The sequence below is a fragment of the Candoia aspera genome, chromosome 1, assembly GCF_035149785.1.
Source record: "Candoia aspera isolate rCanAsp1 chromosome 1, rCanAsp1.hap2, whole genome shotgun sequence".
Lineage (NCBI taxonomy): Eukaryota > Metazoa > Chordata > Lepidosauria > Squamata > Boidae > Candoia > Candoia aspera.
Genome location: NC_086153.1, coordinates 44233160 through 44258770, shown reverse-complemented (window position 1 = coordinate 44258770; position 25611 = coordinate 44233160). Strand labels below are relative to the sequence as shown.

The 25611-nt window shown below is 39.9% G+C and overlaps 1 protein-coding gene across 1 annotated transcript in view; it reads left to right on the top strand.

Annotated features, from left to right (window-relative positions):
• Nucleotides 1-25611, top strand: part of MTA3 (metastasis associated 1 family member 3) — a 93308-nt gene that overhangs the window by 7953 nt on the left and 59744 nt on the right. The window contains exons 2-4 of the mRNA XM_063302929.1: nt 2909-2976; nt 12990-13083; nt 25340-25466. Of these exons, the coding sequence (XP_063158999.1) occupies nt 2909-2976; nt 12990-13083; nt 25340-25466 (289 nt within the window). The remainder of the gene's footprint in view (nt 1-2908; nt 2977-12989; nt 13084-25339; nt 25467-25611) is intronic.

Here is a 25611-nt window from a genome sequence, read left to right as displayed (position 1 = left end):
TAGTGGGCAGAATGTTAGATTGAAAGTAGGGAATCGTAGTTCAACTCCCCACTCTACCACTGAGTGACTTTGAACCATTGAGTTTCTCTCAACCCTTCTCTACAAGGTTTTTGTTGAGAGTATAAAATTAAGGATAATCTCATATACTCCAACCTGTATTACATGTAATGTAATAAATAACTTTGAAGAAAAGTGGAAATGGCACTACTTCTCCCACCCTACACCTGGCAGAACCTTGCATAAGATGGCTCTCTGGTCTTTGGATCTCCCTTCCTCAACCAATAAAATTAATTTGCCTATTAACTTTTCTGTAGGTGACAGTCCTATTTATTTTTCTATCATTATCAGTTTATCATAAAAAGTAAAGATTCCATGGAACTGAGATTAGCTGGTAACTACATGGACACATGCATGTAGCTTTCTTAGCAATGATTTGCTATGGTATTCTTTTGGATTGTTTTAAAACACTAGCCTATACGGTGGTCTCCTATCCAAATAATAAACAGATCCTACTCTGTTTAATGTTTAAGCCCAGACAAGAACATGAATTGGGAAATCCAAATTCATACCTCAGCCATGAATTTATTATGAAACCTCAGATGCGTAGACTGTAATGTGATGGTGATAGCTTTGTTCATAACGATAAGGTGGTAGGTGAAGAGTCTTGCAGAGCTGTTGCTAACTGGTATAGATAGTACCAGATTAGCTGGTTAATGCTGGTTATAAGCAGCTTTCCATGTTCTTGTGGAGTCAAATGTTTCATCGAATCAGGTACTGAACAAAAATGTAAATAATTCTACATTGAAAGAAAGACATTTTCTTTTTCCCAAGAGCTCAAATGGATGCATTGGTATCATGGGTACTGCAGTTTTTTTACTAATGTATTTTGGATGCAGCCCCATACAAAGAAAGTTCCCTTGAAGTTACTGGAGCTTATTTGTGAGCAAGTATGTTTGAAATTGCACTTTTCTTAAGCTTTTAAAGTTGCATTGCACACTTGTGATTAACTTTTATTGATTACTCTTGGTAGACATCTCTATAGTGGGCTGCAAATCTCTTTTGAACTCTCTTCAAAACAATCCTAGTGGAAGTAGTCCCATTGAACTCTACCTAGAAGCTATTATTATTTCAATCGCCCTAAGTCTAGGATTTTTCAGATATATTGGACTGCAACTTATAGAACTCCCAGCCAGCATGGCTGTGGGAGGGTTATAGATTAACACTTCTCAGAATCACTGGTTGGGGTTAGGCTGACTTAGGTTATGAATTCTCCAGTCATGATTGTAGCTCTCATATGGGATCACAAGCATTTCTTAACATCTTTTTTTTAAAAAAAAATGGCTTCCTTAAACCTCTTTTCCCAGGACTGAATGCCAGCTGTGACACAGCTGTTTTAAGGAGCTGTAGAGAAATGTGTTCCACACCTCACTTTGAAGCATCTTTTTCTTTTGAATCTGAAGCACTGTCTAGCCCTAATTTTTAATGTAAAGATTAAGGAGAGTTATATAAAATTGGCCTTTAAATTGTTAAATTTAACATACAGAAGATAGAAGAGAATTGTTCTCTTTTGCTTCAGAAGGAAAGACAAATAAGTTGTGGAAATTGCAAAGAAGCAGATTTTGACAAAAGGTTGGGAGAATCTTCCTAAGGATAATCAACAGTGGAACTGACTGAATTGGGAATTGATGGTTATCCTTTGCAACAGTTATTTAAGGAAGCAGTTATTAAAGCAGGGTCTGGAGAGCCATTTATCAGCTATCTTATAGTTACAAGATTCTTGCAATGAATGTTACAGAGGCTGGGCTAGATTGTCTCCGAGATACTTCACAACTCTGTGGTTCTTTATAGTATATGCTAGTCAGAAAAAAAGCCTTATTAGTGGATTTGGTTAATTATCCACTATAATTTGGGAATGAAAAGCTGTGGTCTGGATCAGAAATGTGGTGACTTCTGGAGCTCTTGTAAATATACTTAATTATTAGAATGAAGCCCTGTATAACTTACATTAATGTAAAGGAAGGTTCCTTGAGCAACAGTAATTTTTGGCTTTAAAAGAGTATCAGTATATAATTAACCCTTAATTTAACATGTTTTGGTTTAGCAAATTTCAGATGCAGGCAGTGAACAAAGTGTATGCTTCTGTGCATACATAAAATCCCATTTGGCATTTTACATATGCATAAATATATGTGAGTAAAACATTGCATTCCTGTTTTATGCATATGTAAACTGTGTAAAATACGCATGCATAAAATCTCAGTTGCATTTAATAAATATTTTGCTTTGGCAGACACCTCTTCCCCCAATTAGTTTGTTAAATAAGGGTTTATCCTATGGTGAAAATCTATTGTACTAATGTTTAAAAACACTATTGGAGAATCTATATTATGGAAGGCTAATGTATTAGAAATGTTAACATGAAAGTCAATTTTGTGCTGTGTAACTGTCTATTTTTTTCTCAAACTCAGAATTGTTAAGTATAAGTTGGTTAGAAAATGCCATTTTAGGTCCTTATTTTGTAGAAAGCTATTCACATACCTGCTTAGCTTCATGGCTCTGATATAATAAATTTGTTTGCACCTGATTAATTTCATCTGTACAAAAATAATTATTTGAGAATTGATGTAGTATGGGAACAACATTTTAGAAATTAGGTATTTTAATAGAATGCCAGTCATTGCCGATAGATTAATGAATTTCTACTTGGTTAGTCTTGGGAGATAGGAAGATAATTTATTTATAAACTATAAACTTCTGAAATAAAATAAGGCCATATGTTTTTGTTGTAGAAATAAGAGCAGTGCGTGCTTGAACTTCAACATGGATAATTTCATTTTGATTTTCCAGTATGTTATTCTAATACTGTTTTTTGAGGAACTTTAAATATATTTTCTTTCTGTTTTTACAGATTATGTTTATTTTGAAAACTCTTCAAGCAATCCATATCTTATCAGGCGAATAGAAGAACTTAATAAGGTATATGATGTGGGGTGGGTGGCTTGGCCACTTGATAAGAAATGATATATTTCCAAGTGGAATGAAAATATATAATTTTCTAAAATATGAAACACCATTTCTTCCTTAGCTCTTTGGTAGGCTCTGCCAAGCATCTTCCTTGTTGTTATGGTCTATGAATTTCAAAAATAAACTATAACTTAATCGGGGGGAGGCAGTTTTCTTTTGTGTTGCTCTCAAACTAAGGAGTGCATTTCCTTGGGAACTGTATTGTGGTTGTGGTTGGTCCTCCTCTGTCTTTAGAAAAGAGTTAAGGAACATCTTTCCAACTAGCACTTTTTAAAAGAAATACTTCAGGTTTTTTCCTGTATTTATAATTTTAACTGCATTATTTTATGAATTATTTTCTGCTTGTATATTTATTGTATAGTTCATAGTTGTAAATGTGAAAGGCAGGGCATAAATCAAATAAGGAATATTAAGAAATAACTTGGGAATGCTATTAAGTCTGCTGTAGATAACCTTGTGACTGGTATGATGTGGGCAAGCTAGATAGTAGCACCAGATGAAATCTAGCTGTAGAATTATTGCATGAGAACCAGAAGCTTTCCAAAGGCTTTCTGAAGCATCGTGAGAACTTTGTCGAATGGTGTGAGTGGCCTCTGGAAGAAGGCCTGGCACAGCCAGCAGCTGCCTCACATAGAGCCAGGCTAGGTGTGCCTCATGAGCAGTGGGAGGAAGATGGCAAAGGTCAGCTGGGTGCAGCAGGACCTGCGGAGCGCAGGGACAGCTGGGACTTTGCACCGTGGCACTGGCATGGCTGGCCACAGGGTGGGGCTTGAGGATGGATGAACAGGCTGGGTTTAGAGCAGGCTGATCAATATTAGATTGCTATGATGCTGTAACACCTAGTAGAAAAGTATACCCACAAATCTGGACAATCCCTTTATGCAGAATTCATTGACTTTAGGTCAGCTTTTGACACAGTATCTAGATCTAAACTGTGGCATAAATTTAAATACACTACAATAGACAAATGTCTGCTTCTGCTGCTCATTAAAATTCATGAGAACACAAAATTGAAGGTTGGGTGCAATAACCAAGGACATGTCACTAAGGAAATAACAGTAAGGAGGGGAGTTAGACAGGAATGTCTATTGGCTCCAGTTTTATTTAATTGTTATATAAACTCATTGGTTCTTCACTTAAGTAATCCTACTTTTCATCCTCCCAAATTAGCCCATAGACATGTCAATTTACTAATGCATGCCGATGATGCAGTAATTCTGTCATTGACTTCCATTGGCCTTAAAAGAGCCCTGAGATCGCTTATACGTTATTGTACAAGGAGGAATTAAAAATAAATTATTACAAGACCAAGATTCTCACTTTCTCCAAATGCCCAAAACAGAGAAGCTGGAACTTAGGTGGGCAGTCCATTGAGCAGGTTAAGATCTTTAAATATTTTGGGATAGTTTTTCAAGCTTCAGGAAGCAGAAATGCCCACCTGAGATCTGCATCGGCTATTCAAACTTATTATTTTGCCAGAGGAGCACAGCTTATCCCTGCTGCAATTAAATTGTTTCCAGCTAAAGCCCAAGCACAACTGCTATATGGGGCTCAATTAAGACCATATAACAGCATGATTACCGTAGAAAGAATTCAAACAAAATTTTTGAGGAGCATCTTTCAGGTTACCTGCTGTGTCCCAAATGGAGTTCTTCGACAGAAACCTGAATCCAATCTCTGGATAAATATCTCTACCTACTGGCTAAAGGTACACCACAATACTGGTGGATTGACCCATCTGATACTGGTAGACAACTTCAAATCTTGGGAAACAGCTGTCCAAAAGAAACTGAGCCACTATGGCTTTTCCAGTGATGCCATCTTAACTTTACGGCTAGATCAAGCTAGATCAATATTAAGGCAAAGGATCTTAGACACAGAAGGCCAAACAGAAATTGCTGCTTTCTCTCACAATATATTTGTAAATAACCAAATTTTAGCTCCTATGCCAGCTTCATATTTACATCATATCACAGTTCCCAAATTTAGGAGAGCTTAATCGTTAGCTCGATTTAATGCTCTCCCCACAGCTATTTTGGAAGGGAAATATAGGAAAACCCCTTATGAAATTAAACATTGCCCCTGTAACACAGGTGCTATAGAAACCATAGCCCACGTTCTTTGTACTGCCAGTTTTACATGGACATTCGAGCCAGCTGACTACTCCTTTTTTGTCTAAATTTCTAGGGCACTCTGATAATTTTTATTTCCATTATTTGTTAGATAACCGGGATAAACCTCTCTCTCTAAAAGTAGCAAAATTTTGCTACATTATGTGAAAGCTTTGGCTACAAGTGGTTGCCAGTAGTCATTGATATTAGGGGTTAACTTTGCTTTCTTTGTTTTACTGAATGTATTTTTATTGGTCAATGACCAAAATAAAGTTTCTGTCTGTCTGTAACAAAATACAGGAAACGGACGTAAATGAAACTCTCTTTAATTAATGGTTTTCCCAAGAATCTTTGCTCCTGTATTAATTTTCAGCCAATAATATTTCCTACATGTTTAAATATCATTGATTCAAAGAAAGATGCATTTCAGTTTTGTGATACTACATTTGTCAGGAAACAGAAACAATTGAATTAATTTATAGAGTTGCAACAATTTATAGGAAATAGAAAATACGGACAATAAAACTACAATAGGATTCATTACCAAGTAATGAAGTAATTTTTTTAAATTTCCTCAAAAACCTTTGACCAAGATAAATAATTAAATGGGCATTTCCACCAGAAATAGTAACATGTAGTCATTTAATTATAATTATAACCCCTCTAACACAGAAAACATTTGATTAAGATAATGTAATTTTAAAGAGGTATAATATGCCTTTGTAAATTAAATTCCTAAGTCAGACAGCTTGCACTGTGGTGTGTTGCTTGCAAAGATGGAGGCATATTGGTCTTACCATTACGTTGTTACCTTGCATTTGTTGTTTGTCCCAATTGGTAGATTTTGAGTTACTGTTAAAAGCAGTGAGAGAATGGCATTTGGATTTTCTGCCTTAGACCTTAAAATGTTTAAAGCATTTTCTAGCCACAGGAGCGTACAAAGCATTGCACACTTAAAAGAGCCATTTCAAATATTCCGAGTGCCAAATAAAACTGAACAACTCAGACGTTTGAGGTTGGAATATTTCGAGTGTTCCAAGTGCTGCAGCTGGAATTTTGTGTTGAGACTTGCCATGGGGATGGTTTTGAAATGTTTTTATTTTCAAGCCTGCTGTGGGGTTTGCAGTGCTGGAGCAGAGCAGCAGGTGTTTTAGTACATGGTACAGTGAGGAGCTGTTCTGCATCTGAGACTGCTATTTGAGAGAATTAGGATTGTAGGACAGGACCAGTGTGGCTGGTCCCAGGGGATCCTTCTGTGCTTTTCTGGTAGGTATCTGGCTAGTTGCTGCAGCTTCTACCCCATCCCATTTTACTTCTCATCTGCTACTGTTGGGTTTTTGTTTTAGTTTTAAACAATTTTGCTCTGTTACACATTAAATATGCCTTTTTAAACAGTAGTTCTCCTTTATGGTCTTTCCCCTAATTTGGTGCTAGATAGGCTAAATCCAACCTATTACAACTTCTTTAAAGTCACTAGAGAGAGAGAAAGAGGTCCAGAAGTTACCAGAGTAATTTACCTGTCTCATGGCATCATCATGCAAATGACACAATTATGTAATGTTCATCAGTTGTGTCTTGACGTATACTATTTGTGCCATTTGTGCAATGATGTCTTAACATACATGATATCACTTGACCCTCCTTCAGAAGCCTACAGAGGTAGAACAGTCATTTGGAAAGGGATAATTAGAGAGAGGCCAGATTAAGATTAAGGGAGGTAGAGAAGGAGCTCGGTGAAGAGACTTAATTTTACTTGTGTCGGTGGTCACCTGCCATTTCGGTGGGTGAGATTAAAGCAGAGTCCAGTCATGGAGGAGGGTTTTCTGCCAGAAGGTATCTCTGGCCATGTCATCTCATTCACTTATATTAGCATTACATACATACATACAGATAGACATACATACATACAGCTTATATTAGAGTCACAGCTGACAGAGTCACAACTGGACACTGGCTTTTTTGGATCAAATCATTTTCCTTAAGATGAACCTCTATCTGCTGCAGTTTCTTGTCTTATCACTGGTGAGGGAGTGAGAGATAAACTTTACTTCATTCACCAGACCACTGGCAGCCACCTGTCTTCTAATCAGATATGAACGGATATAAAGGGTGCTGTTCCTCAGATACTTGAATCTTCTCAGGCACTGAGTCACCTAAGCAAGTCATAATGGTTGATGATTCAATGGCTCCTGACACCTGAAATGCACATTAAATGTGGCTCAGCTGGATGTCCACAGTGAATAGAGACTCTTGTAGTCCAGCGGATTAATGCAAGCTGGCCACTGTCTAATCATGGCATCAGCTAAACAGAAGTGGGATTTAGCTGCTATCTCCTCTTTGGCAACCTCCCTCCCACTCACAGCTCCATTCCTTTGGCCCACTTTTCTTCACACATGGCGAACAATAATGTTGCTGGACACCATGCAGTGAACTAGCTGAGTCGGACAGGGTGGACTGTCTTTGAAGCCACTTGGGATATGATACATTATCCCCACAGAGGTAGTTCGAGCAAACCACAGGACAGACAAAAGATGATTGCTCACAGTTTCAGGTGTGTGCATTTGTGCAGAATAATGTTTTACACACAAGTACTGCCATTGCTCCAACAACCTAAGAGACGGCTTTATACGTGGACTTCACCAGATGGACAACACCGAAATCAGATTGACTACATCCTTTGCAGCCAAAGGTGGCGGACATCTATACAGTCGGTAAAAACAAGACCTGGAGCTGACTGTAGTTCAGATCACGAACTTCTTATTGCACAATTTAAGATCAGACTAAAGAGATTAGGGAAGACCCACAGATCAGCTAGATATGAGCTCACTAATATTCCTAAGGAATATGCAGTGGAGGTGAAGAATAGATTTAAGGGACTGGACTTAGTAGATAGGGTCCCGGAAGAACTCTGAAGTTCGCAACATTGTTCAGGAGGCGGCAACAAAATACATCCCAAAGAAAGAGAAAACCAAGAAGGCCAAATGGCTGTCTGCTGAGACACTAGAAGTAGCCCAAGAAAGAAGGAAAGCAAAAGGCAACAGTGATAGGGGGAGATATGCCTAATTAAATGCAAAATTCCAGAGGTTAGCCAGAAGAGATAAGGAATTATTGTTAAACAAACAATACGTGGAAGTGGAAGAAGACAATGGAATAGGAATGACAAGAGACCTCTTCCAGAAAATTAGAAACATTGGAGGTAAATTCCAGGCCAAAATGGGTATGATCAAAAACAAAGATGGCAAGGACCTAACAGAAGAAGAAGAGATCAAGAAAAGGTGGCAAGAATATTCAGAAGACCTGTATCGGAAGGATAACAATATCGGGGATAGCTTTGATGGTGTGGTCAGTGAGCTAGAGCCATCCTGAAGAGTGAGGTTGAATGGGTCTTAAGAAGCATTGCTAATAACAAGGCAGCAGGAGACGACGGCATCCCAGCTTAACTGTTCAAAATCTTGCAAGACGATGCTGTCAAGGTAATGCATGCTATATGCCAGCAAATTTGGAAAACACAAGAATGGCCATCAGACTGGAAACAATCAACTTATATCCCCATATCAAAAAAGGGAAACACTAAAGAATGTTCAAACTATCGAACAGTGGCACTCATTTCACATGCCAGTAAGGTAATACTCAAGATCCTGCAAGGTAGACTTCAGCAATTCATGGAGCGAGAATTGCCAGATGTACAAGCTGGGTTTAGAAAAGGCAGAGGAACTAGGGACCAAATTGCCAATATCCGCTGGATAATGGAAAAAGCCAGGGAGTTTCAGAAAAACATTTATTTCTGTTTTATTGACTATTCTAAAGCCTTTGACTGTGTGGACCATAACAAATTGTGGCAAGTTCTTAGCGGTACGGGGATACCAAGTCATCTTGTCTGCCTCCTGAAGAATCTGTATAACGACCAAGTAGCAACAGTAAGAACAGACCAGGGAACAACGGACTGGTTTAAGATTGGGAAAGGAGTACGGCAGGGCTGTATACTCTCATCCTACCTATTCAACTTGTACGCAGAACACATCATGTGACATGCTGGGCTTGAGGAATCCAAGGCTGGAGTTAAAATCGCTGGAAGAAACATTAACAATCTCAGATATGCAGATGATACCACTTTGATGGCTGAAAGCAAAGAGGAACTGAGCAGCCTTATGATGAAGGTGAAAGAAGAAAGTGCAAAAGCTGGCTTGCAGCTAAATCTCAACAAAACCAAGATTATGGCAACCAGCTTGATTGATAACTGGCAAATAGAGGGAGAAAATGTAGAAGCGGTGAAAGACTTTGTATTTCTAGGTGCGAAGATTACTGCAGATGCTGACTGCAGTCAGGAAATCAGAAGACGCTTAATCCTTGGGAGAAGAGCAATGACAAATCTCGATAAAATAGTTAAGAGCAGAGACATCACACTGACAACAAAGGTCCGCATAGTTAAAGCAATGGTGTTCCCCGTAGTAACATATGGCTGCGAGAGCTGGACCATAAGGAAGGCTGAGAGAAGGAAGATCAATGCTTTTGAACTGTGGTGTTGGAGGAAAATTCTGAGAGTGGCTTGGACCGCAAGAAGATCAAACCAGTCCATCCTCCAGGAAATAAAGCCAGACTGCTCACTTGAGGGAATGATATTAAAGGCAAAACTGAAATACTTTGGCCACATAATGAGAAGACAGGACACCCTGGAGAAGATGCTGATGCTAGGGAGAGTGGAGGGCAAAAGGAAGAGGGGCCGACCAAGGGCAAGATGGATGGATGGTATTCTAGAGGTGACGGACTCGTCCCTGGGGGAGCTGGGGGTGTTGACGACCGACAGGAAGCTCTGGCGTGGGCTGGTCCATGAAGTCACTAAGAGTCGGAAGCGACTAAACGAATAAACAACAACACTGCCATTGCTGTTGAGATTGTACCTGCAAAGATTCCAATATAATGTTGATTTGGGTTGGTTTGTTAGTTTTGAGGTGAACCTTCTGTTGCCCTTGGATCCTGATAGTGAGATTTCAGAGTGCATTTGAAAGTGCAAAGCCCCTATGTTGATTTGAATTGTTTGCTGCACTTTGGGTTGTGAATGCATTCTCTTGTGCCACATTGATGCTTAGATTCCATGGTACATTTTAAAATTTCAAGACTGCATTCTGGTGAAGTGTTGCTGTCTGCCTCATCCTCTTCTTTCAACTTCTGCTGACTCAGCTCTGGGGGTGGAGATGGGATGAGTGGATGCTTTCTTGATTCTTGTCCTGCTCAGAGATTACATGTAGGCTTTGGTCTCATACTGTATGATCATGTTCAATTTATTTATGTAAGAGTTACAATTAAGCAGCAAGCAGACAGCACTTGGCTTAAAAATTATGTTTAAAAATTATTTGAAAACAAAACAACAGTAAACACAACTGAAATGGAAACACCGTGCATTAAATTTGTGTCTTTTGCTGATTGGCTACTGGCTTAATTAGCTGGCTTCTGTGAGCTAACTGCTGGCTAAAGAATATTGATGAGACAGATTAGTCTACTCTCTTTGTCTGGCTGTAGTGCGTTGGCTGAGAACCTCCCCAAAACATATTTTAAAAAATTCAAAAAAATTAAGTTAATATATTGGGTTTCCCCCCCAATCCATCGTCTGATGATGATTTTACCAATCTTTCTGAAAGTTGGCTGCATGAACTGCTACCCTGCTGAACCCAAATCTTGTTGACCTGTGCTGCAAAGTAAATGAGCAAAAGGCTTGTTCCAGGTTTATGTAGTTAATTTATTTAAAAGGCTTATATGGCCAGCAACAACTTTGGGTGGCTCACAGCAGTGATACAAAGCCAAGCCACCATAAAAACAAGAAAAGCAAAACTCAAAACCTGGCACCGCAACCATGCTCCTCCAGTGCAACCAACACCACCGTCTTCAGGCTCCAGCTTCTCCCTGTCCCAGCGCTTGGAAGAAGAAGAAGAAGGCTCTTTGCAGCCTTCCAGAAGATTAAAAAGGGTCAGGGCATGCTGGATCTCAAGGGAAGAGTGTTTCACAGGTCAGGGCTGCTACAGAAAAGGAACACTTCCAAGGTCCCAGTAGATGGCAACATTTAAGGGAAGGGACCTGGAATGTGCCTACTCTATATGATCTGGTGAAACAGACAGGTACCTTCAGGGAGTCGTGGTTCCACAAAAAAAACCCTGGCTCCATGCCACGTAGGGCTTTAAAAGTGATAACCAGCACCTTGAATTGCGTGGGGGTGGGGGTGGACAAGTTTTTTTTCATGTGGAGCATTTCAAGTCCTGTTGAGTTTTGTTTTAAATTTGAAATAGAACATATTTTTTGTTTTTGGGCACACCCTTGGTCAAGGTGAATGAAGTGTGATACAAGGGTAGCAGACTTCATGAAAGACATAAATTACAATACTTAACCATGAATGTTACTAGGTATCCTTGGCTAGTTATTATGTCTAAACCTAGCTTGCCTCACAAAATCCTGAAATAAAATGGTGTGTGTATGCGCGGGGGAAAGAGAACTGTATAGATTATTATTATATCATATGCCATATATGATTAAGAATCAAAAGCTAGGGTTTCTTGCTTCCTTCATTTTGTGTTGTACTTGTTTAAATAGTAAGCTGAGAGCAAAGACTGTATGAGAGCCTTTAAGATTGAAGAGCCAAACGTTTAAAGTATTCTAACTAACTAACGGATAATGGGACTGTGCATGCTTTGAAAATGATTAGGAAGAAATGCTTCATACCTCAGGTGAGCACAGCATCTCCCTGTTACTCACCAAAACAGCCTGACTTTTTAAAGCTTCTTCATGAGACAATGCATGTGTGTGTGCACCTTTGAGTCAGTGTTGACTCCTGGCGACTGCCTGGACAAATCCCCGCACTTCTCTTGGCAAGATTTCGGAAGTGGTTTGGCATTGTCTCCTTCCTAGGGCTGAGAGAGAGAGATTAGCCCAAAGTCACCCATCTGTGTTTGTTCCTAAAGTAGACCAAGAATTCATGGTTTCATGCTTTCTAGCCCAGGGCCTCTAACCACTACACCAGACTGGCTCTTTAAAATGAGTTGACCTATTAAAGTCAATAAGTATCTTGATGAAGATATGAATGGACTGTTAAGGGAAGAGGAATGCAACTCAATCCTGAAAAAGTTGAAAGCATGAGAAAGAAATTCCAAATAACCCCACCTTGATTCTGTTTGGCATAAGATGAAGCAGAGAGAAACTCTGACAGGCTTTCAAAATTCGGTTATTATGATGTCCTACAGCAATAAAGTAGTATTCCTGAAGTCCTTAGGGTGTCTGTTTTCTGGCCTGGCCTACCTCGATGGCTGATTTCAATCTTGTTCTCTAATAGTTTTTCCAAAGAAGCAGGCCCTGGACTTCTAAATAATTAAATGTAGGAATAAATATATTTTTTTAGCTTCTTGAAGGAGGATTAGGTAACAGAGCAAACAAACAAACAACTGCTCCCCCAAAGAAAAATGCATCAGGGCATAATGGCAGCCTGATTTTAATCTTTACATAAAGCAGATTTCAGCCTCAGAGCAAAGCTGGAGTCTGAGGCTTAACTATACCATTAGTCGTTCATGTCACTGGACACCTGCTGAGTGGTAAAGCTTCAATATCTCCATAATGCTGCCTGCCTCAGTTGGGCCCAAGCACCTGCTAATGAAATAAGTTGAGAAATTTGTCACATCAAATCAGGACGGTTCCTGTGGACATCACTTGGCCATTCTGGGACAGAATGTTGCATTAAATAGTTGGTCTAAGTCAGCATGACTTCTCTAATCACATAGGCCAACTTTAAAAAGATGAATTTTGGCTTTGTGGTAAGTCTATGGTGAATGCTACTCTTTAATGTGTGCTTTATTAATTTATCCTGTCATTTTCCAGACTGCCAGTGGTAATGTGGAAGCAAAAGTAGTATGCTTTTACAGACGACGAGACATCTCCAATAGCCTCATTATGCTTGCAGACAAACATGCAAGTAAGTTGTTTTTTATTTATTTAGAAACAAATAGCATGAATTATTCATTCTTAAAATAATATTTTCTGCCTATCTGTATGCACGTATTAAACTGCATCTGAAACTGAATATACATGCAATTTATTAATACTCTATTACCCTTGGCGGGATGCACATTCAGAATTTCATGCCTGTCTGCATTTTCATGCAAGTAATCAAATATATCTTTACACGCAATTAGAGCTGGAACTAAGGGCTAATAAATTTGCCGTTTGATTTTCCCCTTTTTTCTAGCCATAGCATGATTGATCTAGATAATTTAGTCTAGTAATATTATTTTATCCTGTATTTATTCATATTGTTAATAGTTCCCCAGAAGAACAAAATAATTCAGCCTGTTTTATATGCTTCTTTTTGTTTCAAACCCTGTAAGATTAATGTCTTGACTTTTAAATTTAGTTAACTTAAATTTTTGTTCCATGAAATTCTTTATCCTCCCTTTCTATTCCATGCATCCCATGACTTCTTCACCTAAAGTTTCTCCCAAAGGTTGGGGTGGAATATGGGATTGCCAAGGACAAGATAATCATTCAAGATTGGCTAAACCTCTGCATAATTTGAGCAATTCCCTTTTTTTTCACAGTAAGCCTCTGCCACATTGCATCCGACATGCATTAGGAGGTTGTGGGGATGCTGGTAGATAAAGCAGGTGGCTGCCAAAGGTAGAGATGACAACATACTTTCCTTGTAGACAGTTATTTCAATCTACTCCAATGCTTTAGTTATGATGAGTTGGGGGTGATGTGGTTAGAGATTATGTTGTCCCTTGGTCAACGCTGTTTTACATAATGTTTATTTTAACTTGTGAAGCCGCCCAGAATTGTTTTGAAGTTGGGCAGCCTAGAAACCCAATAATTAAATAAGTAATTGATTACATACAGTTCCATGTGAACTGTGTGGTCTCTTTGCTGAAATAATTGTTGCTTATGATTTATTTGTTTGTTTGTTTGTTATGTAAGCTTTTATGGTACTGTAGTTATTATGAATCTTAAGCAGCTCATAAGCAACAATGTGCAATATGAATAATGCAATATTCCTAATTCAATAATTAAAAATCATAATTATTAAACATGTCCCAACATAACAATTCATCATATCAGCGGCATAAAAGACACCACCGTATACCTACAATAGTGTCTCACATCTCCAGGACCTCCATTATTAATGTCTCAGACCCTGACTGTTTTTTTTTGAAGTACCACATCTTCAGTAGCTTTCAGAAGTGAGGTTGTGGTTCTTATATCTTCTGTGGGAGAAAGGAAAAGAAGGTGTTGCAGAAAATATTTGCCTGCAGTTCGCCTCTTGCTGCACTTTGGGTGGGGGGACTCTTAGCAAGCACTTTCTGCAGGCATGCCTTAGGCGGATAGATTCTGTTTGGTGTAAGTAGTTATAGATAACAAGCCCCAAGCCATAGAGGGCTTTAAAGGATATAACTAACACCTTGAATTGCACCTGGAAAAATATTGCAACAGTGCAGCTCGCACAAGACTAACGTACTGGATTGTCCCTGTTAGTATGTGGGCTGTTTTATTTCACACTAGTTGCAGTTTCTAAATGGTTTTTAAGGGAAGTCCCATGTATAGCATGTTATAGTACAGTCTATCCACGAGGTAAGGAGGAGATGAGTGTCCAGTCAGTGCCTTCTCTTCCAGGAATGGCTGCAACTGGAGCACCAGCCCAAACTGGACAAAGCTTTCCTGGCCACAGCTTCTGCCTGTTGTTCCAGCAGGGGCTAAGCGTCTAGAAAGACCCAAAAGTTGTATCATCAGCTCTTCTAGGTTTCTCTAAAGTTAAAATAAGTATTGCCCCAGAATCAGTCAGCTTATGAACCAGCAGCCACTCCATCTTACTCGGGTTAAATTTCAACCTGTTTCTCCCCATCTGGATGCTTATATCTTCTAGACCAGGGGTTCTCAACCAGGGTTCCATGGAACCCTAGGGATTGGCGAGAAGTCACTAGGGATTCCCTGGGAGAGTATGATTTATTTTAAAAATTATTTCAAATGTGGGCAACTCACATTAAATAGGTAAGTTTCATTCTTTATTTTTAGTTTAAGAACACTGTTAATGCATAATTATAGGCCTACACATGAAACAAATATAATAATTTTGTAACATGTGGCCTATATTTGAGCCTGAATGTGCAGAGGTTCCCAGAGGCCTGAAAAATCTTTCAAGGGTTCCTCCAGGGTAAAAAGGTTGAGAAAGGCTGCTCTAGACACCAAGACAAGGTATCTACTGCACTATCCTGGAGGATATTTTCTTGATTTAATGCATTGTGCTAGTTCTGTTATTTAAATTCCTTTTATTTTCATTATCACTTACACTGCTATTTACCATGGATGTTTTAATTGTTACTTTTTGTATACTTGTAAGCTGCCAAGAGTTGATTGATTGCAGCAGAGTATAAGTTCAATAAATATATGGTCTTGGGCAGAGATGTACAACTCAGTAACTTCGGAGTATTAACAATACTGTACCCTAAATCAGGGGTCCCCAACCCCTGGGCCATGGACCAGTACTGGTTAGTGGCCTGTTAGGAACTGGGCCTCACAGCAGAAGGTGAGCAGTGGGTGAGCGAGTCTCTCAACGCTTTTTCCTCCCTGAATTGGGTCTTACATAGGGGGGCAGTCTCCTCGCCCTCTCCCCCTTTTGCTCGCTGCCATGATGGATCTGAGCATGCTGTAAAGTTTTCACTGCCAAGCAACACAGCAAAGTCAGGGCGCTGCTTGGAGGGGTGGGGGCAGCAGGGTGTCCCCCTCCCCTTCTCCCCTGGGAGTGCTGCCTGAGCATGGGCGCACATTGTGGAGCCTCACCTGGGACGCGCCAGTGGGCAGATCCGCCACAGCCTTGGTGGGTGGCCGGCGGGCGACGTCAATGCGGGGTGTTGTGGGCTCCAGGAGGGTGCCTTAAAAGCTGGCAGGGGCGGGCTTGCAGGATCACGAGCATGCGGGGGGATCGCTCTGCCTGGGGGAACTTGGCAGGGCGGAGGACAACTTGCACGGGGCGCCCACATGGAGAAGCCGCCGCGCTTGGCTCAAAGAGGGGAGTCCAGCTGCTGCTTGGCTCCCGCTCTTTGCTTCTGTGCCCGGAGTTGGCTCTCAGTCTGTCTGCAGCAGCAGCAGCAGCAGCAGCAGCAGCAGTCCACCTTCTCCGCCCAGCCCCTGTGGGATCCCGAGGGGAGACCCGCTCCCCTGGCTGCCTCCTGCTTTGCTTCTTTCTCGTTGTGGCGGACCTCCCTGCCCAGGGCCGGAAAAGAAGGCTGGAGCGGGTGGTCCTGCCTTCTAATGGTGCCAAGCAGGGCCGCAACTGGGGGGGTCAAGCAGGGCATGTGCCCCAGGCACCGCACTGGGAGGGGTGCCAAAATGAGCACGGGGGGGCGCTGAAATGGGCACGGAATCCATGTTTGCCCCAGGTGACACAGCCTCCAGTTTGGGAACTGCTGCCCTAAACCATCAAATTGTTGGCAGATGCTGGGAAAGCCTTTAGCCCAGGAGAGGTAAAAAAAGTCACACACCAAGCATTTCTATAAAAATAATTTATTTACAGAAAGCAAAACATTTAAAGGACTTAGCTCCCTTTGGAGCAAGCCTTGCTTGCCTACATTACCGGCAGAGAGAAAAGAGGAAGTGAGAAAAAAGTCCGGGCAGGTTTCCTCCCCCCAGGCTATTTTGCATGAAGCACGTGAGAGGAGACAATCAAATATAACCCCTTCACCTGGCCAAATGATTAGGTATAATAGCAGCTTAATCTGTTTGTAGGAAAACCTCAACACAAATGACCTCCCCCAGTGACTTTATGTAGATATTAAATAGGATAGAGGTGTGGTGGAATGTCTCCCTGAGGAGGGGGATGATGATATGGAGATCAGAATGGGGGTTGTGGGGAGAGGAGAGCGCATTCCAGGCTGACAAGCCTTCTTTCCTTGGAGAAGGGGGAAGGGTCGAGGAAGAAAGTTAGACCTGTCCTGCCTTAGATTCACAAGAGGATTTTCCCCTTCAGCTCTGTTAAAGGACCTTTAGTATGGCAAGATTCTGTGCATAGTAGAGAACAGTACAGAAACTAGAGTCTGCATCTGACTCAGCATGGTTCTTTTCACCATTTTTCCTGACAAGGGGAGAAGGTTGAACCTGTTGCACCCCATATTGGAGTGTCTGAGGACACTTCTCTTCCCCCCACCCCAACAGCAATTACCCACTCAGGTTATTAGAAATGTAGTTGAATAGATGTGGAGTTTTGTTTCTTCATATTCTGCCAATGAGTGATAGCTTTAATCTGTTTCAGGTTATTTTGCATCTTTTGGTACACAGTTACAGTTTTAGCAATCATATGTATTAGTATACTTTTGTTTAGTTTATTAGTCCCATCCTGTCTGGTTTGTATATATGTATGTATATATGTCTGTCTATTTGAAGTACCCGTTTGTATGTTTACTCAGAAGCAAGCCCTGCTGTATTTGGTGAAATTTGTTTTCTTATGCTGTAATTCTGTGGACACTTATTTTGGAGTAAATCCCTTTAAACTGAATAATATTTGCATACAAGAAGGCATGTGTAAAATTGTGTTTAATAGTTTGCTATAAATGTAAGTTATTTCAGTGGCAAAGAGCATAAAACCAAATAGTGCTAATAAATGCCACTGTTCTCTAATTGTAATGTAATTGGTCATTTGAGCATTAAATGTTATTTTTATTTTAATCACACATAATTTGGCTTAATTACAGCAAGATACTGACTCTGGGGGGTGGTTCCAAAAGTTTTGTGGAAAAAGTAACCTAAAGTTTTTGGAGAACACAAAAATCTTCACTCAAGCTTTATCCAGATTGTAGCTCAATGGCCGGTCAATTTTAATTTACTTTCTTTTTAATATTAGGACTTTGAATTTGTTTTTAAACATGCACTATGCTTTATTATTTGTTTGTTTGTTTGTATTGGACGCCCAACTCCTGTGAGTTGTATGTTGGGAAGCAGTTTCCAGAATTGTTCAAGATTTATAATTCATACCTTGTAGGGCATAAAATAAGAATAGGTAACAACACGGTGGCTCCCTTGACATTCACTAGCCCACTTCATATTATTTTTCTAAAATTCATTTTAAAAATGAAATAGCTAAATGACATCTCTTAAAGCATAGTATCGGACTCTAACAACAGAGTCAACAATTTTTGCAACAGCGTTTTTGGGCTTGATGTAGGCTTTTGAAGAAAACTTAGGGGGAAGGCAAGTGGGTAGTTGCAACTCCATGACTTGCTCTCCTGCCCAGGAAACAAGCAAACAGTTGGATGAGATCATAGAAAACATCTGAGGGGGGCTACAGGGAATGACAAGGAGCAACTTTTCCAGTTTGCCTTCTGGAAAATTAGTACTATGATTGGGCTTTCTCACCATAGCTGGTTTGTGAATAGGCAGTTCTTCCCAATGTCAGCCACTTTATGAATGTACCATTGCAAAGCTCTCCAAACTTCAGATATTCCCATCAATCCAAAAAGATTGGAAGATGTGGCATAAAACAGGCAGGACATTGCTTAGGAACCACACTGTAAATATATGGTCAGACTAGTAATAGAAGTACAGGTAGTCCTTGTTTAGCAACTGCCTCATTTAGTGACCATTCTCAGTTATCACGGTGATGAAAAAGTAACCTTGTGATGACCAGTCCTTGCATTTATGACCTTTGTAGGTCTGTAAAGCAAAGGAAAAATGAAGTAAGATTGTAAGCAGAGTTGCACTTTCACTTAGCAACCCTTTGCTTAACAAGTGAGTTGCTGGTCCCAGTTGTAGTCATTAAACAAGAACTACCTGTAAACCGGTAATGTTTGGTCAGGAATAAAGTTACTTCTGAGTGTGCTCCATCTTCCATTGAAATTAATTGTCATATTTCTAGGCCACCCAACTCCCAGATGACTCTGGGAGGCTTCACATACTAAAAACACAATAAAAAGAAGAGTATGCAGCATAAAGTAAAACACAACCGGCAGGTGTAGGAACACCACATACCTCCTCTTCACCCCTCATTAAAAGGAAACCTGTCCAGACACCTACCCAGAACAACCTAGCCCCCAGGCCTGGGGAAACAACCCAGATTTTTTTAAGATTGCCTGAAGGCAGGCAAATTGGGGGTCATGCAGATTGGGGGAGGGGTGCCATTTCACAAGGCAGCTGCAGTGAGAGAAAAGTTCCCCGCCCCCGCTGGGTTGCATTAGATGACCTTGTTTAATTGATCCCATTGGAGTGAATAGGATGGGCAGACAATATAGGAATCATACAGTCGCTCAAAGACCTAGCCCCTGTGCCATTTAGCTGTTGGCCCTTTATTTATTTCTGAGTAGCAACAGCAAATACTGCTCGAAGAAAAGGTGAGAAGGTAGTCCTATCCTATTTTTGACAATTGTTTAACAGTTTCCTCTGGGAAGCATATAAGTAGGCCACAAATACAAAAGCACTTTGCCATTGAATGTCTTCACCTGGTATTCAGCGATATAATATGTAGAAGGATGTCTGCCTATGAGTTGATTGTGATTTTTTTCTTGAACTTAAATAAATAGAAAATTCAATAATTTTTTATACTGTTTCTTAGGGTTAGGGTTATATTGTTTCTTAAATGGTGGGAATCTTAAAAGAATGTGTTTTGTTTGATGAGGCAGCTGTGTTTTTCCCTGGAGGCCACTGTTCAAAAGAAGTATAATAATGAGTTCCTTTTCTTTGCATAATAGCCATTTCTCTCATTGATAATGACATTGTACAATTAGTGGTTGACTCTTACACATACATGTCTCATTAACCAGATTAATGTCAAATCTTAAGTACTGACCAGAGGGACGCGGTGGCGCTGCGGGTTAAACCGCTGAGCTGTCGATCGGAAGGTCGGCGGTTCGAAACCGCGCAGCGGGGTGAGCTCCCGTTGTTAATCCCAGCTCCTGCTCACCTAGCAGTTCGAAAACATGCAAATGTGAGTAGATCAATAGGTACCGCTTCGGCGGGAAGGTAACGGCGTTCCGTGTCGTCATGCTGGCCACATGACCCGGAAGTGTCTATGACAACGCCAGCTCCAAGGCTTAGAAACGGAGATGAGCACCGCCCCCTAGAGTCGGATTCGACTGGACTTTACGTCAAGGGAAACCTTTACCTTTACCTAAGTACTGACCAAAACTACTATTTATCATAAATATGCAGTGGGCAGTCTTCACTGAAGAGTTTTGTGAGGTTACAATAAATGAAAGTGTAACTTTTACGTGTAGATATTATTCTCATACATCTTTATTTGGCTTGTTCTTTTGCACCTGTTTAAATTATTTTTATACCTCATTAAAATAATGTTCATAATGAAGAAAAATGAAAAGCCACCTAAAATACAAAGATTATAATTTAAAACAATTATGAAGTAAAACATTTAAAAACATAATAGTTAAATTGTTAAAACATAGCTAGAAATTTGAATGTTTCAGAACAAATGCTCTGTATTTATCATATCTGTATTTGTGATGAGTGAAAATATGAAAGACACCTAAATTCCTCCAACAGTGCAGGAATATTGACCAGCTATACGATTGAATGTTGCTAATGTAGGTACAAATACCATTTTTCATTCTTTAGAAATGCCTGTCTAAAGTGCTTTGGTGGCTTATAAAGCATGCTAGAATAAACATGGTTTCCACCATAAAGAGTATTGACTTCAGCTCCTTACCTGACATTTTAAGCTTGATTTAAGAAATTAAGTAATGCATTTGGTCCAGCCTAGCATACCATCAGGGGATAAGCTTTAGTGCTCTTGTTCTTGTTAAATATCAATCCACCCATGCAACTGCTGGAGCAGAATTTGAACAGACTGGGCCATATATCTAGAACTTGAATACTTTGCTGCTCCTGCTCCTCCCCCTCCCCCTCCTTCTCCTCCTCCCCCTCCTCCTCTTCTTCCTTCTACTGTTTTAGCGGTGCAAAAAATAATTTTATGGGAATGAGCGCTTATTTGCAGCTAGAATGAAATTTGGTTTAGGCAAGTCAAAAACAAAGCTTAGGGACAGGAGGGTTTTTAAAAAAAAATTATTTATTGGTAATGTCTGACTCACCTCTCTCCTATTTTTAATGCTGATTGTAATGCTAGTACTAGATAATGAGGGCTGAGTCAAAGTGTAACAATGTCCTACAGAAGTACCTGATTCAAAATGGGTTGGAGGACAGATTCCCTGTTCTACAAATATCTGGGGCATATACATATACTTTTTCTTGAGGGGGGGAATGTCAGTTACTTGAATTTAATAGTTACAGGCAATCCAGTCCCATCTCTCGCCCTTCCTCGCTTTTCAGAAATTTCTTATTTTGGAAGCTGACTTACACCAGCCCAGGTAACTACTTCTGGTTCAGTATTGCTGACTTAGATTAAAGTGATATCAATTGTTTTGTTAATGAGAACATTCAAGCATTTGTGCAGAAATCAATCCTGTAGAAGATAACTCTCCCCTTATACATTTGAAGCTTATACAATGTTACGCACAATCTTTATGTGGAACAATGATTTCTGTTTTTTAGATGTAATAAGTTATACAATATTAATTGCTGTGGTATTAGAAGTAGATCTGATGAGCTTTCTGATCTACAGCAGTTAATGTAGCTCCATTTTCCAGTCCTTGACAAGTTTCTAATTTTCTATGCACAAATATTGTACATAGTTACTTTCTCAGGATAAATCACACTGCAAAATTAGAGGCTTCTTCTGGTTTTAATTGGTGAAAAGTCTCAGTTACTTTGCTGTCAAGAATTTATAGTAAAGTGGGGATACTAGAAAAAGCCAAATGTTAAATCTTAACTTGCCTTTACTTCTTTCTACCAAATTCAGTATTTAATTATGCTCATTACTCTTGGGTTCTTGTAAGTAGTTTGTAGCATAGAAACAACATGACTATTTTTAAGCATACATTTAAAATCAGCAAGCCAAGCAGAAAATCTTGATTAAAACTGTTGATTTAAGCCATTTTGCAAAGGCATTAGATTATAATGTTAGCTGTTTCCCTGGAAACAGGTACAGTTTACTTGAACTCAAGGCTTATATTAACATTTGTGCTTAGATTTGAAATTGAAATAACATTATGGCTTTGCTTACAGGTAGTCCTCGCTTACTGACCACTTGTTCAGTGACCATTCAAAGTTGCGATGACACTGAATTAGTGGTCCTTACGACCAGTCCTCGAAGTTCTGGCTGTCGCACCACCCTGTGGTCATATGATCATGATCCACGCACTTGGCAATTGGCTTGCACTTAGATAGTTGCAGCACCCAATAGTGACATGATTGTCATTTGTGACCTTCCCTGCCCGCTTCCCACAAGCAAAGTTAATGGGGAAGCCAGCAGGGAAGGTCACAAATTATTCTAGTAAGTCCTCCTAGCCTCCCTGTGCTTGCGTCAACCTATGACCTTCTTCCCACAGCCTCCCTGCACTCAAGTAGCACTGTGCCCTGCTTCCCACAACCTCCCTGTACTTGCACATAGCCTGTGTCAGGCCTCCCAGGTACTCTCCACTCCCCCATGGCAGCCCCCATGGCACCCCCATGCTCCTTACCTGGGACTCCTGCCTCTTTCCACTTAATGATCTGCGGGTCTTGAGGTTATGATGGCAACAGGGACTGCTGGGATTGCCATTGCTCAGCAGTGTGGTCACATTACATCGCACTTGACTACCACATCACTTAGCAACAGCAATCCTGGTGCCAATTGTCATTGTAACCTGAGGACTATCTGGTTTCATTCTCTTTTAATTACATTTTATTACTTTGAAAAATATTTATTAATTATTGGATTAAAAATTTCCCCTTTTTAAAAAGTTTATCACATAGCTTATAGAAATTGGATTTTAAAAAGGATTATACAAGTCATGAAAATTAGCCCCACCAAGAATGACACTATAAATTTGTACCAAGAGAAAAGAATTTATGGTGTGGGTGAGTACTAACCTCTCCCTTTAAAGCCTTCCATCCTGCCCTGTGATGTATCTAAATTAGGATGGGGAACCAGTGGCCCTTAGGTGTTACTGAACTACCACTCCAAACACCATCACCTTTGTCTCTATTGATTTAGAGTCTGGGAATTGGTTTAGGTACTGTCCTAACAGCCAGGAACCACACTGAGACAAGGAGTAGGTCTCTAGTGTTTTATTACTGCTACATAACAGAGAATCCTAACAAACTGAAGAAGCGTGGGAAAAACCCAGACATATAAACCCCAAAGACTAAGGCGGGCCCGATCTGTGTCTCTTTGAATGGCCACCTAATTCCTCAGTACTACGCATGCGCTTTACAGCCTGGATGGGAGCCCCCTGCTCGCCATCCTCACTCATGACAGGTACATCTAGAAAACAAAGGTTCTTCAACCCTGATTTATGACTCTGGTTCTGATTCCCAACTAGCTTGTTAAAAAAACTTTTTTAAAAAAAATAACATACTGTTGTATGGATGCTCTACTTTATCCTTTCCCAACCTAATGTTCCCTAAATGTTTTGAGGCTACAAGTTCTAGAGTTGATAGCCTAAACAATCTGATTGTATTCCTACCACATTTGGAAAGAGTCAGGTTGAAAAGTTTGCCTCATACTAATGGATTTCTGAACCAGCCCACCATATTCATGAGATATGTTCATTGAAGTCTACAATGGACATACATTCATTCATATTTTTTCTTGCATTTATTTTTGGCTCCAGTTTTTTGTTCCCTGCTGAAAACAGACTTCTGAATTCTTAAAATGGTGAAATATTTTGGGAATATTTTTCATACATTAATGTTAGTTTTTTAGTTCCTTTTTCTTACTGCACTTCTTGCTAACTAAACAGCTTACTCTCTTGAAATATCTCTGCTCTGCGAGGGTGGGAGGAAAACAGCAAGAAATTTCTGTAGGCAATCTTTCCTTTGCCTGACTGTCCCCCCACCCCTGCAGAGTGGAGAGGAAGAGATTTCAAGAGAGTAAGCTGTTTGCTCTTCTACACATCAAAAGCAATGTGATCGCAAGGGCAGCAGGAAAGGGTCAGACAAAGGAGAGATTGCCTGGAGAAATCTCTTGCTTTTTTCCTCCCCCACCCTGCAGAGCGGAGAGATTAGAGAGAAAGAGATTTCAAGAGAGTAAGTTGTTTGCTTAGCACGCCCACTGTTCCCAGCCCCAGCATTGCTTTCAAAGTCTACAAGACAGTAAGCAGGCACTTGATCATTCTAAAGGGCGGGGGAGTGGTTAGGAGGCAAACAAAAGGGGAAGGTGTGAAACTGAGTAGCCTTTTCTCTTTCCAGCTGGAAAGCACAATCGAACCTGTTTTTCTTTTCTTCCCAAGTTTTGTTGTTTCCAGCCACTTAATAGGAAAAAGGTTTCCTGTGAGGCTATTATATCATTGGGGATTGGAGACTTTTGATATAAAGATTTCTTCCAGTCATTCCTGATCTGTAATCATCTCTGACCTAAAAGATTACAGAAAATGTTGCGATTTCAAATAATATTTAATTATTTGGTGATGTTAAAAATCTAAATTCTAAAAATGGACATACATACATTATATACCAGCAATTCTAAACTTTATATACAGTGCAGATTCATAAAATATATGTAAGATGAGAGTGATGGATCAGTGTCAAAGGTGGCATTATAGGTTATATTTTACAGTGCATTTTAATATATTTTAAGGCTGCAGTTGTAAACCTACTTTCCTATGAACAAACTCTCTTAGATATATATGGGTCTTTTGCGTTGATAGCAGTCTTATTTTATATTTTACGTAAAATTGCTTTGAATATTTTGGTAGAAAAACAGCAGATTAAAGAGCTAGATTCAATATTATGAAAGGGAATTTCTGCCCGTACAAGGGAGTGTCTTTTCCATCATCATCATCATCTTCTCAGCCCTCAAATCTCTTTTGCCAGTGATACCCATTCTGCTGGCAGAGAGACACAGTTGAATACAACCCAATATAATTATAATTGGAATTGTAAAAAATCTCAAGGGTGAAGTATAGCTGTATTATTATTGCCATGTTCTAGAAATAAATAACTCTTGTAAATATTGTAGATTGTTCTTTCCCTTGAAGGTTGTTTTCTGTGGTGATCAGTTTGGTTATTGTTGGTTTGTTTGCAGAAATAGAAAGATGCAATTCTATTAAAAACAAGATGGAAAGTTTCATAGAAGACAGAAACCCACCTGAAACAGTGGTTCTGAAGATAACATCAGGCCTCTCTTTTCTTCTTTTGTGCAGAAGAAGTTGAGGAAGAATCTGAAATTCCCAAAGAAATAGATCTGACTGATAAACAGAAGCACCAGTTGAAGCACAGAGAATTGTTTCTGTCTCGTCAGTATGAGTCCCTCCCTGCAACACACATTCGGTAAGAAGCTACTGAGATTGCTGTTTCAGTCATGGATTTCTGTGTTTGCGGCTAGCTAAATGGTCAGAATAAGAGGGCTTTGTCTCCACAGTAGCATTTATGTTTTCTTTTTTAATAGCTAACTTTTTTTAAAGTTCATGATATT